Below are 17,721 nucleotides of genomic sequence, written 5' to 3'. Positions count from 1 at the left end.
AATATTTGGGGGCCTTACAGACCCAGGTTTGAATCCAGAGAAGTTTTTGAGACTCAGTTGACTCATTCTTTAAGTGGAGATCATAGAATATACTCTTTTAGGTTCATGCTCTGTTAAAGACAAATAGTTTTGAAAGCCCGCATCATAATTGGAAACCCCTAAATGGAAATTACTACATCATTATTGTTTCATGGAGAGATAAACATGAATGAAAGTCATCCTCTAGGTTCTCAGCCACTGTGTTGAGGTTACGTATTATTCTGCTGGGGCCTACAAAGAACAGCTTCCACGGCAATCTGTTCGGCAGGTGTCACATAGAGAAGGAGAAACAAATCTCCACCTACCGGCCTTTCTTCTGGCCAAAAATAGATGTTCTCTGGCCTGTCCACTGCTCCGTCTCTTGTCTATTTGTGAATTAAATCCTCTTGTTCAGCATGGAATGCTGTACCCGCTCTGTGCTCCAGCTCAGTCATTAGCTGGAAACAGAGAGATTTCCTCCTTAAGGTGATTTCCAGATGTGCTAACAGGTATTTGTATTGGGACCCAAAGTTCTGCCTACCAGCCTCACCATGGTCAAGCCAGACAACAATCCCGATCTGCAAATGGCGGCTTCACCTGAATAACTTCCTAGGGCGTCTTTATCAAAACTAGCAGAGCATGCCTAAGTCTAGCCATCCAAATTAATACTGAATCTTGGCATGAATTGCCTTTAATGTTGACGAGAAGCAAAAAGAGATAAAGAGGGCATAGCTCAAAAGAACCTTGACAGTATCTATTTTGGCAAGATCACATAAAAATGCAGGCCCAAAGGCACCTACATTGAGTAGTTGCGGAGAATTGACAACAAAAAGATACGGAGCCTCCAGTAAGTTCAGGGCCCTAAGCCAAAGTTGCAGAGAGTAGACACTCTTAGCCAATGATACAGGGTAGTACCACATATGCCCCACGTGTCTACACTCAGTGAAAACAACGGAAGGACGTCCTCCCTCTTCTGATTATCATAATTTTACATCCTATTACACAAGTTGCACCTCGCACATGATTCTCTAACCAAGGGGACAAATGGGATTAATATCCATCCTGTACTTGCCTACTAATCAAGACACCCAAACTCAGGGCTGAATTGGACCAGAGTAAGGGAAGCTGTTTTCTAATTCTCAGAAAGATCCATACCTAGAAAGTCAGGCAACTATTTCACTCATTACCTCACTCACTCATCAATATTTATTGTTCTCGTGTATCATCATTGAATGAGGCACTGTGATAGAGACATGAACAACATCCTTTCCCCATTCTTGACCAACCAATACATGAATGCCCAGGAAGCTCAGGAGAAGGGACAGGCTGCCTCTTGAGCAGCTCCTCCATTTAATGTGTCCCATTCACCATCTCTCTTCTTTAGAGGTTCTCATTTACTGCTGTAATGGCGCTACTCAGTAAATAGTTGACAATAGAGAAAAAGCTGTGTAACAGTAATCCCTCACTATATGGCTCTTTATAGGGTACGGAGCAAATTCTCCTAACTGCCTTTTTGATCCTCGCAACAAATTGGTGGGAAAGCCAGGGTGGGTATCAACATCACGTCTGACAAAGGCTGAGGCTCTGAAAATCACCCAGGGCCCTAGACGTAGTACAGCCACAACTCGGCCAATGCAAATGATACTTGGAAATTAAAATTTTTACATGTAATGACTTCATTTTGATATCACCATCTTGACACATTCTTAGATGGCCAAGTCAAGAATGTCTCCCAGGTCAAAAGAACCTCAACAAAACAATCAAGCTAAAATTCTCTTTACTGATATCACAGAAATACAAAGGATTATATGAGGATGTTATGAAAAATTATATGCCAACAAATTGGACAACCTAGAAGAAATGAATAAATTCCTAGAAATATATAATTTCCCAAAACTCAATCAGGAAGAAATAAAAAATTGAAACAAACTGATTACTAGCAATGAAATTGAATCAGTAAAACAAAACAAAACTCCCAACAAACAAAATTCCAGGACCAAAAGTCTTCACAGGTGAATTCTACCAAACATTTAAAGAAGAGCTAATACCTATTCTTCTCAAACTATTCCAAAACATAGAAAAGGAAAAAAAATTTCCAATGTCATTCTATGAAGCCAGCTTTACCCTGATGCCAAAACCAGAGAAAGACACTACAGAGAGAGAGAGAGAGAGAGAGAGAGAGAGAGAGAGAAAGAGAGAGAGAGAGAGAGAGAGAGAACGAACGAACTACAGCCAATATCTCTGATGAACATACATGCATGCAAACATCCTCAACAAAATATTAGCAAACTGAATCCAACAATATATTTAAAAAAATCATTCACCATGACAAGTGTGATGTATTGCAGGGATATAAGGGTGGTTCCATATTTGCAAATCAATCAACATGATGTAACACATTAACAAGAGAAAGGATAAAAACTATATGATCATCTCAATAGATGCAAAAAAAGCATCTGACAAAGTACAACACTCATTCATGACAAAACCTCAACAAAGTAGGTTTAAAGGGAATATACCTCAACATAATAAAGGCCATATATGACAAGCCCTCAGCTAACATCATACTCAATAGTGAAAAACTGAGAGCTTTCCTCTAAAATCAGGAACAAGACAAGGATGCACCCTCTCACCACTTTGATCCCGCATAGTACTAGAAGTCCCAGCCACAGCGATTAGACAAGAAAAAGAAATAAAAGACATACAAACTGGTAAAGAATCAGTAACACTGTCACTATTTGAAGACATGATACTGTAGAAACAGAAAATCCTAAAGACTCCATCAAAAACTACTTAAACTGATAATGAATTCAATAAAGTCGTAGGATTCAAAATTATAATACAGAAATCTGTTGCATTTCTGAACACTAATAATAAAGTAGCAGAAAGAGAAATTAAGAGTAACAATCCCTTTTATAGCTGCACCAAAAAAAAAAAAAAAGAAAGAAAAACCTAGGAATAAACTTAACCAAGGAAGTGAAAAACCTGTACTCCAAAAACTATAAAACATTTATAAAAGAAATTCAAGATGACACAAAGAAATGGAAAGACATTGCATGCTCATGGATTGGAAGAATTTGTTTTGTTAAAATGTCCATATTACCCAAAGCAATCTACAGATTTAAACCAATCCCTATCAAAATACCATTTTTCACAGGATTAGAACAAATAACCCTAAAATCTGAATGGAACTACAAAAGACCCCACACAGCCAACGCAATCTTGAGAAAGAAAAACAAAGATGATGGTATCACAACCCCAGATTTCAAGATACACTACCAAGCTGAAGTAATCAGCAACATGGTACCAGACAGATCACAGAACGGGAGAGAGAGCCCAGAAATTAACCCACACTTATATAGCCAGTTAATCTTTTACCAAGGAGCAAGAATATACAATGGAGAAAAAAACACAGTCTCTTTAACAAATAGTGCTAGAAAAACTGGTAAGCTACATCCAAAAGAATGAAACGGAAACACTTCCTTACACCATACACAAAAACAAACTCAAAAATAAACCTAAATGTGAGAGCTGAAACCATAAAACTGCTGAAAGAAATGACAGGCAGTAATCTCTTTGGCATCGGCCTTAGAAATATTTTTCTAGACGTGTCTCCTCAGGCAAGAGAAACAAAAGCAAAATTAAACTACTGGGACTACACCGAAATAAAAACCTTTGCACAGTGAAGGAAACTATCGACAAAAAGATGAGGCAAGCTACTGAATAGGAGAAGACGGTTGTAAATCTGATTAAAAAATGAGCAGGGGGCACCTGGTTAGCTAAGTTGGTTGAGCTTCTTACTCTTGATTTTGGCTCAGGTCATGATCCCAAGATTGTGGGATCAAGCTCCACATCAGAGCCCACGCTGAGTGCGGAGCCTGCTTGGGATTCTCTCCCTCTCGCCCTCTCCTCCACTCATGTTCGCTCTTAAAAAAAAAAATCTTTTTAAAGAGCAGAGGATCTGAATAGACATTTTTCCAAAGAAGACATACAGATGACCAAGAGACACATGGAAAGATGTTCGACATCAATCATCATCAGGGAAATACATATGAAAACTACAATGAGGGATGGCTGGGTGGCTCAATTAAGTGTCTGACTTTGGCTCAGGTCACGATCTCACTGTTTGTGAGTTCAAGCCCCATGTTGGACTGTGTGCTGACAGCTCAGAGCCTGGAGCCCGCTTCAGATTCTGTGTCTCCCCCTCTCTCTGCCCCTCCCCTGCTCACACTCCGTGTCTCGCTCTCTCTCAAAAATAAATAAACGTTAAAAAAAACTTTTAAACTTTTAAACTACAATGAGATACCATCTTACACCTGCCATAATGGCTAAAATAAAAAAGCACAAGTAACAAAAGGTATTGGTGAGGATTTAAAGAAAAAAGAACACTTGTGCACACTATTGGTGGTATGGCCACCGTGGAAAACGGTATGGAGGTTCCTCAAACAGTTGAAAGCAGAAAGATCATATGATCCAGTAATTTCACTCTTGGGTATTTACCCAAAGAAAAACACTAATTCAAAAAGATATACACTCTCTCTGTTTTTGCAGAATTATTTGTAATAGTCAAGATATGATAGCAACCAAATGCCCATCGACAGGTGACTGGATAAAGATGTGGTGTGTGTGTGTGTGTGTTAATATACACACACATAGATATACATATATATATTCACACACACACAGTGTGTGTGTGTGTTGACTCTTAGCCATAAAAAGAATGGAATCTTGCCATTTGCAACAACATGGATGGGCCTAGAAGGTATCACGCTAAGTGAAATAAGTCAGAGGAAGACAAATACCATATGATTTCACTTCTATGTGAAATTTAAGAAACAACACAGGAAAAGGGAGACAAAAAAAACCCAACAGACTCTTAAAGACAGAGAACAATCTAAACTTGTGGTTGCCAGGGGTGGGGGGAGGGAGGGTTGGTCGGGAGGACGAGTGAAACAGATGAAGGGGAAAAGTGCTCTTTGACATCCCTGATGTTCCCTACATATAACTTAGCCAAGTAAGTATTTATTTGACACAGGCGAGGAACATCATAGTTCTAAGTTTTTAATCTTTTCTTCCCATGAGGGAAGGTAAGACTGATCTGAAAATTCCAAAGTGATTCTTCCAAGTGAAACAATCCATCTTTGTCAACTCCTAATCCAGCTGTTGGCAAAAGGTGACATTCTGTGCAGTGACCTGGTGTTCCCAGAATGCAGGACACCTGTGCCAGGATTCGATGCTGACACCCTCAGGATCGCATCCTGCCAGCTCTAGGTTCTGCTTCTCCAATTATACGGAGGGGTTTTCCAGTCTAGTCAGTCTGGAACATGTATTTGAGTGAAGACCAGTCCTCAGTGATCAGGCCAGCTACTAACCTTTTCTTCCAACTTTCCACATTATCCCACCCGATTCCACGAGATTCATCTTCGTGGCACACGACGAACAGATTTTGTATTCCCTCTCGAAGCCTCAGTGATTGCCAACCACCTAGAGAAAAAGATGAAACTCCTTACCGCGGAATTTAAGACTCATACAATGGAAACTCAACCGTTTTTTGATCCACTAGCCCCCCTTCACATAGAATTACTCTCTTATACATGCAATTCATTTGCATAAATCGATGCCTCTACTAACAGAAGTGTGTCCACTTCTATTAAATATTCTCTTCCTCTCTTCTCATAGTTGCATAGACGAATTCTACATGCCGTACCTAAATGCCACCCCCACAGAGACTTCCACTGATCCCCTCTGGCTGCAAATAATCACTTGCACCCTTAAATGTGATGCTCCAAGTGTCCCCTTCTTAAGACCTTTTTCTTTTAACCCTGCCCTACCTACTTCAGAACAGAAGCTTTCTGAGAGCAGAGGGCTCTGACCGCCCACCTCCCTTTACTCTCTTGCAATATTACCTGATAGGTACTAAATGCTCACAATAAATCAATACATACAGTCACAGCCACTCTATGTTCTGCTTCGCTCCTCATTGGAACAGAAGTATTTTCCCTCTATGGTCTCAGAGGAGGTGGAATTTATCGAGCACTCCCTGTTATCACTGATTCCATTCCTCAGTGGAAAACGACCTGACTGAACAATTTCCCTGAATGTACACCCAGGGCCATCTGAGGGCTAGGGAGGTGTGTTTCCCCAGCAGCTGTCAGGACGGTGCATTGTGGACTGAATTAGGAAAGCCAGAACCCCGCGAAGACGAGAGTCACATATTCTGCTACAACACATCGGTACATTTCGTTGCATTTTCGGTCACAGAAATAACGTTTTATTTCATCATTTTCAGATTAAATGAAATCATAATAATTCATCGACAGGAAATTAAAATTCACATTAAATGACAACCCTATCTGTATATTACAGAGTAAGAAACAAGCACCCTGGGGCAGCAAGACAGAGTCTGAGATAAATAAGAACTACGGGAACAAATTATTCTAGTTACGAGGGGATCTGGCTGTTTACTACCTCGCCATCCGACCTGTGACTCAGTCATCATGAATCATATTATTTGTCCACATGTGCAACCCTCACTTACTCTGCCAGAGCTCTGCAGTTTGTCACCTGTGAGATGCAGAGCAGACTCAGCCACCCTCGGCACAATGGTGTTTTCTACTGAACTGCAACCCAGGAAAGCTTAAAAACCCTACCTGGCGCATCACTTCCTTCTCTTCTCATTTGAGGAAATGACACTTCAATGAAAAATACGCGCTTATTGCCTCTTTTATTTTTTAGCCGTCTGAGATTACTTTTCCCCCGAACATCTGCTCTCTAACAGTCACTTTGTGAAGTAGGTGGTTTTGTCCCCATTATACAGATGAAAAACGGCTCGGAGAGCCTATTATGTAGCTCAGGGACCTGTGTCGCTCCCTTGCCTAAGCTCGCTTCGGTACAGGAATGTCTCTGCGCTGGCAAAGTCACTTAGAAGGACGTTTAGCAAAATAGCATATTGGAAGTAGATACAAAATTGGGGCGCCTGGGCGGCTCAGGAGTTTAAGTGTGCACCTTCAGCTCAGGTCACGATCTCACGGTTTGCGAGTTTGAGCCCCGCGTCGGGCTCTGTGCTCAGTGCAGAGACTGCTTCGGATCCTCTGTCTCTCCCTCTCTCTCTCTCCCTCCCTCTCTCTCTCAAAAATAAACATTAAAAAAAGTAGGTACAAGATAGAAATAAAAAATCAAATAAAAGGAAGACAGTGAAAATGAGTTTGGAACATGAATACAAAAACCTGAACCGTGAAGACATTTGCTGCACACAGCAACAAGGAAACACCTAGTTCTACCACAACTTCTGAGCATCTTGCCTGTTTCCAAATCTAGGGAGGCTACTACTAGCTTGAATAGCACGTATTCTAGTGTCCCCTCCTTTCCCGGCCTCTGGCCAGGCTCAGGGACAAGCCTAACCTGGGAACAAACTTCAGAAGCCCGATCCTATCTTCGGGTGACTCAGCCAGCCTCCCCTCCGCCCGGGATGTACGTTGTATCTACAGTGGACATTGTATCCCGGCCTTGACCATGGCAGACACTCATGGGACCCTAAGTGAGACACGTGGACTTATGCTCAGCAGTCCCACTAAGGACCGAGTCCTGTCTGGAAGCCGACGGGTAGTGCCTATCTCCCTGCTCCACATGTCCATTTTTCAGTTGCCAACCTGGACGTCATGTTGCCTTCTTCTGTAATCCCCATGCCCCGATTTGGGTTATTAGCCAAGATGCTTTGCCACACGCTTTGGGTGCTAGTCTTTTAGTACACAGTAAGTTTGCTCCATCTAGATCTGTTTGGGTCCCTTTTACCATTTTTGCACCCATACTCCCTTTAGCGTCCTTTTGCTTCCAACAGCTGATACCCATCTCATGAAGGCCTGTCCTCAAGATTTTGTAGCCCCACATGCCCACACCGAGAAGAGCCAGAGTGCCTAGGAATTTCTATTCCCCCTATCCTGGGCAGCCTTCCAGTCAACCTGATCTGCCATTCCTTGGGGTATGGTTTCCTTGTGGTATGACTTCTTTGTGGTCTAGCTTACACTCCAGAATTACTCCATGGGATCAGGGTAAGAACCACCCTCTGTAAGTAAGACTTTACTTGCTTTCCTTCACTCCTCGCCCCGACTACCTTACTGGTTTTCTCTAGAAGCACTTCCTTCATGAATCACTTGTATATGCATCCTTTCTTGGGTTCCGCTTCTAGGGAATCTAACCAAAGGCACCCCACCTCCTCCATACTTGGATTGTCACCTATTACCTTCTTGACATGGAATAGGATAAGTCCAGTGTCCCCTGGCATTGACCTTCCCAACTAGACAGGTTAAGTTGCAAATCAAGGTTATTTCCAAGCTGCTGCAGGGATCTGGTAAGCCAGAAGACACAAGAGAGGTTCCTAATCCACAGCTTGGGCTCTTCTCTTTTAATAGGAGAAGTAATGGGCCTTACACGGTCACGCTAATCTCCATGCAAGCAGCGGGCTCTTCCTCATTAGGGATGCTGAGCTTTTCACCAAATGTTATTAGTATTGGAGGTGTGTTATTGACTCTGCTATTTGAAATTTGTTCTTGGGACACTGATTTACCACCCGTCAATCTACTGCTCTATATTGATAATAAGATACTTGAATTTTCTTATTACTTCCCTTTAACGTTCCCAAGACATTCAGGAAAAGAAAGGAAAAGATTTCATTGTCCTGCCAAGGGGCTGGATTCCCAAAGAATTGTAACACTTTAATTTTCACAAACACTTGTGCCCTGCGACAGTGAAGTTATGAAATGGAGGGCTTGGAGGAGCAATCGTTCCCATCAGACGTGAGAAAAAGGAGATTCAAAAAGCAATACTTGACCAAGGCCACCCAGAGAAGCAGTGACGAGGCAAAGAGGAAGGGCATCTCAAAGCTATGTGACATTCAGCTAAGCAGAACTTCCTTGTGGATGTAATGACTACTTGTGCAGGCATCGCCTTTCTCTAAACGTTCCACAGATGGAAACCGGATTAATCTTTTCCTCTCCTGTGGCCCCACAACCCACCGCTTGAGCTGTTGGGAGCAACCGATTACAAGACATACAGTTTCCGATGTTCACCTGAGCTCCTTAAGGGCTGCCACTGCCTAATCTCCTGAATTCTAGTGTCGAAACAGTGAGCCATTCCTACAGCGATGGCCTAAAACCTTTTACATTAACTAAAACCTAATAAGGTGCTACCCTTGTCATCAAAATATCGCAGACCAAGGAAGGAAGGAAGGGGCAAAATGAAAGACATTAAATAACTGAGTCTAAAGGACATAGGAAGAAAAGGATGTTCTCCCTTTATGCGTTCTCTCCTTTCTCTTCAAGTGATTAGACACATCCACATTAGAAAAGGGATATGGTGCCTAAAAGGTTAGGGGTTTCCTTGAGCATCACTGTAATATGATAACTTACCACGAGTTAAATCACTTTCTCAGTGTATATTTCACTGCATGAAAAAAAAAACTGCTTACTTTTTCACAGGGAGATTGCTCTCATGGACAACTCATGGCTCCCCATCTCAGGATGCCTGTGGGCATAATGGGATAATTATACCTGGAAGGGGACAATCAGGGAGGGCAAGAACGCATGCCCATTAACACGCTTATGCATTGCTAAGGATGGCCCTGGGCTCATGGGAAAAGGAAGGCAGGCGAGGCAGGCAGAAAGTAGCGTTAAAAATATGTCCATACAAATGGATGAGCTCCACCGACACAACGGTGAGCAAAAGTAGAGACAGAAGGGAAAAAGGGGTGTTTCTGGGCCTTTTCTCTGGCAGGCAACCCCAGGAGCTTCAATCTTAGCCTCAACCTTGAACTCTGAAAGGCTTCCATTGGGATGATGATGCTTTACATTATTCTGGAGTTTGAGAAGATAGCTGTCCCAAGAAAAGGAAAGGAACTTCTCTTAGCCAGCAGTCAACAGCACTCTTCTCTACTAAATGTTCCAAATTGAGATAACAATGGGGCAGAACCTAATGCCCTGGAGGGTAAGGCCACTGGAGAATCACTGTGCTATGCTGGAAATTTCTGATGATCACTTCTTATTGATGGGTTTTTCTTGAACTCCTCTTCCTCATACTACAGTGGTAAGAGTCAGGCACTGTTCTAACATATTTCATCAAATGTTTCTTAGCCTGAGTTCTTCCTTCTAATACGTCACTCGTTTTTACGCTTTGATTCATATTATTCCTTCTATGTTCCTGACTCCATTCACTTTCCTGATGCAAAGCTTTTCTATCTACATCTTACTCTGTTCCCTGACAACCTGGGCTCATTAACTTTCCTGTTCTTCCCCCTTGGTCACCGCCCTCCAGATCCGACACAACCCTCTTCTTGGATCCTCAGTACCTCCATCTTGAGACGCTCCCACAAGCTGCTGGAGAAGCTCTGAATTACTTTCTCAGTCCTCCACGGTGCTCACCGGCTCAGTCTGCCATAATAGAATGCCACACATTGGGTGGCTTCAATAACTGAAACGTGTTTCCTCACACTTCTGGAGGCTGGAAGTCCAAGATCACGGTGCCATCATGGTTCAGCTTTGCACGCAGTAGGCGAGATCATCATCCAAGATGCGGCAGAACCACCTTGATTTTCTCTGAGCAACATATCCTAGTGACGACAATTATTTCTTTTTTTCTGGCAAACAATTTATTTCCAACAGCGAGGATCAGGCTCTCTAGCAACTTCATGGTCTTCTGTTGTTACACTCCCATCACAGAATATTCTAGAACCCCGAAAGATTCAGGTGAGAGGAAATGTCCAAACTTCAGGGCCTTGTAGGCCTCCTTCATTATTTTTGCCTTAGCCATGTCACTATTATGTATGCCATAATTGTCTTTAAATTGATTAATTCTTGAATCAATTGATTTAAAAAGAAAATAACTGTATTATTAACCTAAACGAAAAACCAGCATCCCATCCCCTATATACAATGGGAAAACCAATCACAAGAAAAAGTAAAACAATGTTATTAAAGTCTGAGTCCAGCCACCTACAAAAGGTTTTGAACCTGAGGACCAATTTCTCTTTCTTTAAAGAAAAAGAGACGAGCCATTGTTAGCTGGATGCTCGAGACTACCAGATATTCGCCTTGCTGTAATCAGAAAGACCAAAGGGTCTCCTTTGTGGTATAATATAATATAATATAATCTGCTCCCCCCAATACAATGCCATTAAGGGCATGTACCCCAAGTGCTTCAACCATCACTTGTCCCTATTTTTAAAAGTTTTTTTTAATGTTTATTTATTTTTGAGAGACAGAGTGCAAGTGAGGGAGAGGTAGAGAGAGAGGGAGACACAGAATCCAAAGCAGGCTCCAGGCTCTGGCTGTCAGCCCAGGGCCCGTGGCGGGGCTCGAACTCACCAACCCCTAGATCATGACCTGAGCCAAAGTCAGACACTTAACCGACTAAGCCATCCAGGGGTCTCATCACTTGTCTCAATTTAATGCATTACTTCACTTACTAATTGTGTGTATTTCAGTTTCCTTATCTGTAAAATGGGAGTTTTATATGAAACGAGTTGATAGGTAGTACAAAGGCTCTTTTATAGGCTTATCACTATTATTAGTGTTTTAGTGTTATTACCATTACCGGTTTTACAATTAACCTCCAAATACGTATTACGTGCAAAGCACACCTTACATATGACAAAACATCCTGGATTCATGTCTCAATATTTAAGAAACAACGAGCCAGACCGACTTCTATTTTAAAGATTAAGTAGCTCAGATCCGGAGGAAGGGAGAGAGTTTGCGCAAGGCCGTACGGCTACGACTTTCATTAAGCTTACAGAATTCACGTGAAGAGAGAATAAGGTGTGATGCATTTGGCCAAACAAGCTCCAGCTCAATGTTAACGTGTGCTATCACCTTGTGTCTTCCACAATATCTATGTTGAAATGGGAAAATGTGTGAACTAGGAGAATAGGCTGGGGAGTGTTCCAACGCGTGGCATGGTCCTTCCTTCTGCTCTCTGTCTGCGTTCTTGCTCGGCGAGGCCTCCCCCGCCACTTTCAACACCTTGCGGTGGCGCTTCGGTGACCGAACTTGACAGAGCGCACTCTTCACTGACGTGATCATCTAGCATCGTCGGCGGACCCTGCCGTTAGCATCTCACCCATCACAAGATGCGCCCCAGAGTCTCCCAGACGGTGCAGAAGGTAGGGAACTCTCACGTCCCCAAGCAGTTCAACACTGAAGGAGACACAAGCGTTCACGGACTAAAGCCAAATGGTGTCTTTGCCAGTTTGGGCTGCTATGACAGAAGACCCTTATCTGGGTAGTGTAGAAATACCATCACACCAGGGATTAGGATTTCAACATATGGGTTTTTAAGGAACACAAATATTCAGACTATAGCAAACGGTCTGGCTACCCGCTGTTTAAGAAAAAAAAAAAAAAAAAAAAAACTTCCAAATTAATCTGGAATTCTGAACAAGGGAATATCAATGACCAAAGAGACAGGAAAAACCAGACACATGCCTAGTATCCTTGGCTCTGAGTGGGGGTGATGATGCCTAGAACTCCAGGCGGCTGAAACCATGCTCTAATAAGGACATGGGATTAGGGGATGCTCACGTCCACTCTGGCTCCTGTTCAACACCTTTGAGTTTGTACAATTGGTCCAAAATGATTTATGTGCCATCCCTACAGAAAAGGATCTTCTGTCCTTCACTTCACTGGATTAAAGCAAAGAGGGTAAGAGGCGCAAGCAGAAGAAAACTGAACGTGTTCCACCGAGAATGCATAAATACGAGAGAGAAAACATGGTCAATTTCCCAGAAACTATTAATGACTGCATTCTCTGTGCTACCGAACGAGGCAGCAGGGGGATGGGAACGTGGTGAGGCTAGATGCCAGCCTCTGAGCTATACGGACTAACTGAAAAGCTGTTACTTCATTAAATGTTAATCTGACGAGGGGGGGTGGATAAGACAGGCCTGCAAGAGATTTATACACAGTATATCACACGGTGTGGATTTGCACATCTAATTCCAACACCTGAATGCCACAGATGTCTTTGAGATTCTAATGCAATCTCTGATCCCTCTTTCCAGAAATACACGCAGGTGCACAATAACAGCACGCATTTGAGATCAGAGCCTAACGGAAGCCCAGATCTAGAACCTTTGCCCCGTAGGAAGAGAGGCACGTTTGGACTCAGAAGCTGAAATCCCTTTTCACTTGAATATTCCTGGTAGAAATTAGCTGGCAAGAATGGAGTGTATAAATAGACGATCACACCAGAGACCTAAAAATACTGACTCTGTAACAGGGACTAGAAGCAAATTAAGAGTTAAAATAGACAAAGAAGAAAAGGGGTAAATTGAACACATTCATAAAGTTGAACAGGCAGTCATAAAAAATGTGAAAAGTCGTTTATGAAAATACAGAGGGACTCAGCGATGTGCGGAAGAATATTTCTGACCCTATCTATAAAAGGAAAAATATGTTTTGTGAATATGTCATATTTATGCCTATCTGTTGGATTTGCAGAAGAAATTTATCCAAGGATACACCAAAAAAAATCTGCAGCAGTTACTACAGAAGAGGAGGAGGGGATAGAACACTTAGATTTTTCACCTTTTTCATATGGTTTGAATTTTTTTCAAGAGGGTGCTGTATCTGAGACAAGGAGAGACACAGCGGCCATTATCGTTACCCCAGATACACGTGGAATCCAAATGTGCCTAAGCCACTGCAACACCAACAACTGTGCATTTACGAATGTCGTATACTTTGAGGACTTTGAGTTTTCCCAGAAGCAGACTCTGAGCCAAGGATTTGGGAGCAAGTGCTTTATTAAGAAAGTGCCTCCCGGAGAACTCAGCAAGACAGTAGGGGAGTCAGGTAGGGAAGAGGAATAAGTCAAGCCAGGAGGTGACTGCAGACAAACTCTGAGACTCAGCCTGATCAACAGTGAGCTCTGGAGTGTGAACCACACCTCAGAGTGCCTTCCGTGGAGGCAAAAGAGCTTGGGTTTCGCCCTTCCATTCCAGTCACTGGCAGGCTATATGGGGTGCCTGTGGTCTGGGGGGTGGGGGGGGGGTTCAGGGGATATAAACTCCTAGACGCCTCCAGTTCTCTGTGTAGTAAAAGGACTCCCACGACCCAGGGCAATCATCCACAGGCTGGACGGCTGCAAAGCACACAAAAGCTGGGACCACGTACCCGGAGAATATGAAAAAGATCTGAGAGGAGCTGGATGGGTAGATGAGACACCAACCACACCTCTACCTTCAACAGATTGTAGCTTCCATGCTTTCAACAGGTATTTATTGATAGTCTAGAACTGGACTGCCCAACATGTAACCACTAGCCACATGAGGCCACTGATCATTTGAAAAGTGGCTACCCCAGAAAGAGATATGCTGGTAAGTGTAAACTAAGGAAGGATTCTGAAGACTCAGGAAAAACAAAAAAACAGAGGGCCCCACATCTAATAATCTTTTTATCCTGGTTACATGTTAAATACATTATTATAAATAAAATAAATTCTCAAAATTAGGTTCACCTGTTTGCCTTTACTTTTTTAATGTGGCTTCTGGAAAATTTTAAATTGCAGGCGTGGTTCATATTGAATTTCTATGCAGCAGAGCTTGGCCAGAATGTGTCTGATACTGTGTTGGGTGCTGGGGATACTTCAGTGGCCGGGGGTAACTGGGTCTTGGCCTTCATGATGTTCACAGCCCAGTGGTTGCAACAGACAGGGATACTATGGCAGCATTTGTTTTAAATAGGACGATGGAAATAACAGTATAGACGACTGGGAGGGAATCACATCACAGAGGCTCATCAGGAAAAATGCAGCTAAAGAAATGTCTCTTGAAGACTGGGACAGGGGGTGAACTATGGGGATATCTTGGGTGGGGTGCAAGAAAGGGGTGTTGAAATCTCTGAGGGTATTCCCGGCCACAGGGGCATCAGGGGGTAGGGAAAAGCATCAGTGAATTGCTTAGCTGTACGGTTATTATTAGCGTAAAAGGTCTTATGACCACTGGAGTAGTAACGAGAATCTAAAATCATAAAATCCCCCTGGTCCACAGACCACTAACTTGGCACACACAATTGACCTCTGCAAAAAAAAAAAAAAAAAAATCAGATTTTGAGAGCTGACCGAGAAAACATTTTGTTTTCCTTTCCTGAATAGCATTCACGCTTTGGCATCAGCCAAGAATGTTCAAACTACTTGCAAAACTGGTTTAAGTACAGGAGACAGAACTCCTCTGCTCATGTTAAGGTGAAAAAAAGATGCAAATTACTGGAACAGGTTTTCAACACAATCATGACAGCCTGTTTATTTTCCACTCGGTGAACTGGAAGGGATATTACCTTCTCACCGAAAACATGTGAGAATTTTTAGGGGAAAAGATCGTTGAAGTGATCGTCTTCCCGGTTTTCTATCTGTGATGGAGTCAGAACAAAATGCTTTTTAATTTTTTTTTAATTTTTTTAATGTTTATTTATTTTTGAGAGAGAGAGAGCACACGTGCACAAGCAGGAGAGGGGCAGAAGGAGAGGGAGACACAGAATCCAAAGCAGGTTCCAGGCTCTGAGCTGTCAGCACAGAGCCCGACGCGGGGCTCGAACCCACAAACCGCAAGATCATGACCTGAGCCGAAGTCAGACACTTAACCGACTGAGCCACCCAGGCGCCCCTGAAATTTCTAATACTAAGGTCATTAAGGCATATTCCTTACTACCTAAAAATCTGCCCCAAGAAATGGAATTTGGGCATGGTCTGTTATATTTTTGATAGTGTGTAGATATTTAATGTAAAATTGTTAAAGTTGAGTCTTCTTAAAATATCTTTTTTTAGTACTCTCTATATGCGTCATAGAGCTCACACTCATGACCTTGAGATCAAGGGTCGCATGCTCCACGGCCCAAGCAGCCAGGTGCCCCTGACTCTTGTTAAAATAGCCTCAGTTTCGTCACATTGTTTTATCCAGTGGAATGCTAACGTGCCCCCAAGTACGTTTTTTTTAAATCTACCTTAGTTCATATTCCAGTAGAAATGCGTACAAATAAAAAAAAATAATTGGTTTAAAATTCCAATTCATGCTCTTAAAAACTGCCATAACTTCTGAGCCAGTATTTTGTGGCAGTTCGAACTGAAATTTGCAGATGGGGGAAATTCTTCAAAACTTAGACTTCTTTCTAAATAAGAGAGGGTCAAGCAGAATTGTTTTTATCACAGGAAAGTTTATAGGGATCTGACACATTTAAAGATGATTTCAGAGATAACATATTTATTAATATATAGTCTATTTTATAATAGATGTTTATTGGATCGAAACAATAAATGTTTACTGGATCAAAGTCCATTGTTACTTACCGTAACTATCTATATACGAGTCCCTCTGGGTGGTCCATGAAGTTCACAGGAAGCTAGGGAAGGATGCTCCGTGACCCAGTCTGGCGATGAGTGCCCCAGGAGAGATGCCTCTAGAATGCCGGAGGACAAAGTCTGAAACATTGACTCTATCTGAAAGAAGGGAATCAGAGAAGTCTTCATGAGGAGGTGATACTTGACCCGGACTGTGAAGAAAGAGAAAGGCTTTCACTCCTGGAAGACAGGATATTCTGAGGAAAGCCACAGGAGTGTGAAACCATCTAGAAGCCTTACTAAATATTAAATTTAGAGCATGGTAAGAAGTTATACGCGTCTGGAAGCATTACAATACATAAGGTGGCTCTGGACCAAAACGCCGTGGGAAAGAGTTTAAACCTCAGCCTTTACTTTTTCTTCTTTTTCGTTTCAAAATGTGTGCCCACAACTTTTGGTGCATGTTCTCCAATTCTTCTGGAAAAGGAGCAAATATGTAACAACGCTTCGCTTTTTAGCGTCTCCGATCGCCCGCCTCCGCCTCAGTAATTTACAAACTTGGTGTTATCTTTGTTCTCTCTGCTTTTCATTAGGATGGTTATTGATTTATGAGCAGTCTTAATGTGGCTCTTTTGGGCATCCTGAATCACTCGGACAGCAGCTCTGTAAATAGATCGATCTCTGCCTTTAAAATTTGATGTCTCCTGTCCTAACAAACCATTATTTTGGCTACACTCGGAGGAATTCTTCACCCTTGGCCAAGCATCACTAAATCAGTCTCTGAAGGGCTGAGGTAATAGTATTCTTATTATGTCAAGTGGAAGTAATCCAGCATGCTGGACCTCATTAAAGGTCACTTGTTTACTGAGTAGCTCTGCGGTCCAGTAAACAATGGGGTGGGATATTCACCAGCCTTGAATAACCGTGCCAATATCACCTGAATTTAAGAAGAGGACAAGAGTCCTGACCACCATCCCCATAAATCACCATGACCTGACCTTCCAGCAACCTAGGCTAGGCAATGGTTTCCATATATAAATTAAGGTCAGCGCGCTTTCAGAACGAGGCGGGACCCGAGGCCCTCCTCTGAATTTCCTTCTCCTTGTGGTGACCGCGTCCTGCTAACAAACACGTGCCTTTTACATCTGCTTGTTTCTTAGAAAAGAGGCTGGCGTGGTGGAAATAGAAATGATCTTACAGCCCAAAGACCTTGATTCCATTCCTCGCACCTGTACTTCACTAGCTGCTATGGCATTAGGCAGAAGGGCAGTTTGTTCCGAAATGTTTCTCCTCTCTATAAAACAGGGGGCAGGGGCGCCTGGGTGGCTCAATCAATGAAGTGTCTGACTTCAGCTCAGGTCACGATGTCATGGTACGTGAGTT

At 42.6% G+C, this 17,721-nt stretch overlaps 1 protein-coding gene across 1 annotated transcript in view; it reads right to left on the bottom strand.

The window, feature by feature from the left end:
• Positions 1–5,065: 5,065 nt before the first annotated feature.
• LOC125921673 (uncharacterized) overlaps positions 5,066–17,721 on the bottom strand; it is a 46,315-nt gene continuing 33,659 nt past the window's right edge. The window contains exons 3-4 of the mRNA XM_049629232.1: positions 16,348–16,497; positions 5,066–5,502 (exon numbers count right to left, since the gene is read on the bottom strand). Of these exons, the coding sequence (XP_049485189.1) occupies positions 16,357–16,497 (141 nt within the window). The 3' untranslated portion in view covers positions 5,066–5,502; positions 16,348–16,356. The remainder of the gene's footprint in view (positions 5,503–16,347; positions 16,498–17,721) is intronic.

This window comes from Panthera uncia, chromosome C2, assembly GCF_023721935.1.
Source record: "Panthera uncia isolate 11264 chromosome C2, Puncia_PCG_1.0, whole genome shotgun sequence".
Classification (NCBI taxonomy): Eukaryota; Metazoa; Chordata; class Mammalia; order Carnivora; family Felidae; genus Panthera; species Panthera uncia.
This window is presented reverse-complemented; position numbering and strand designations above follow the sequence as displayed.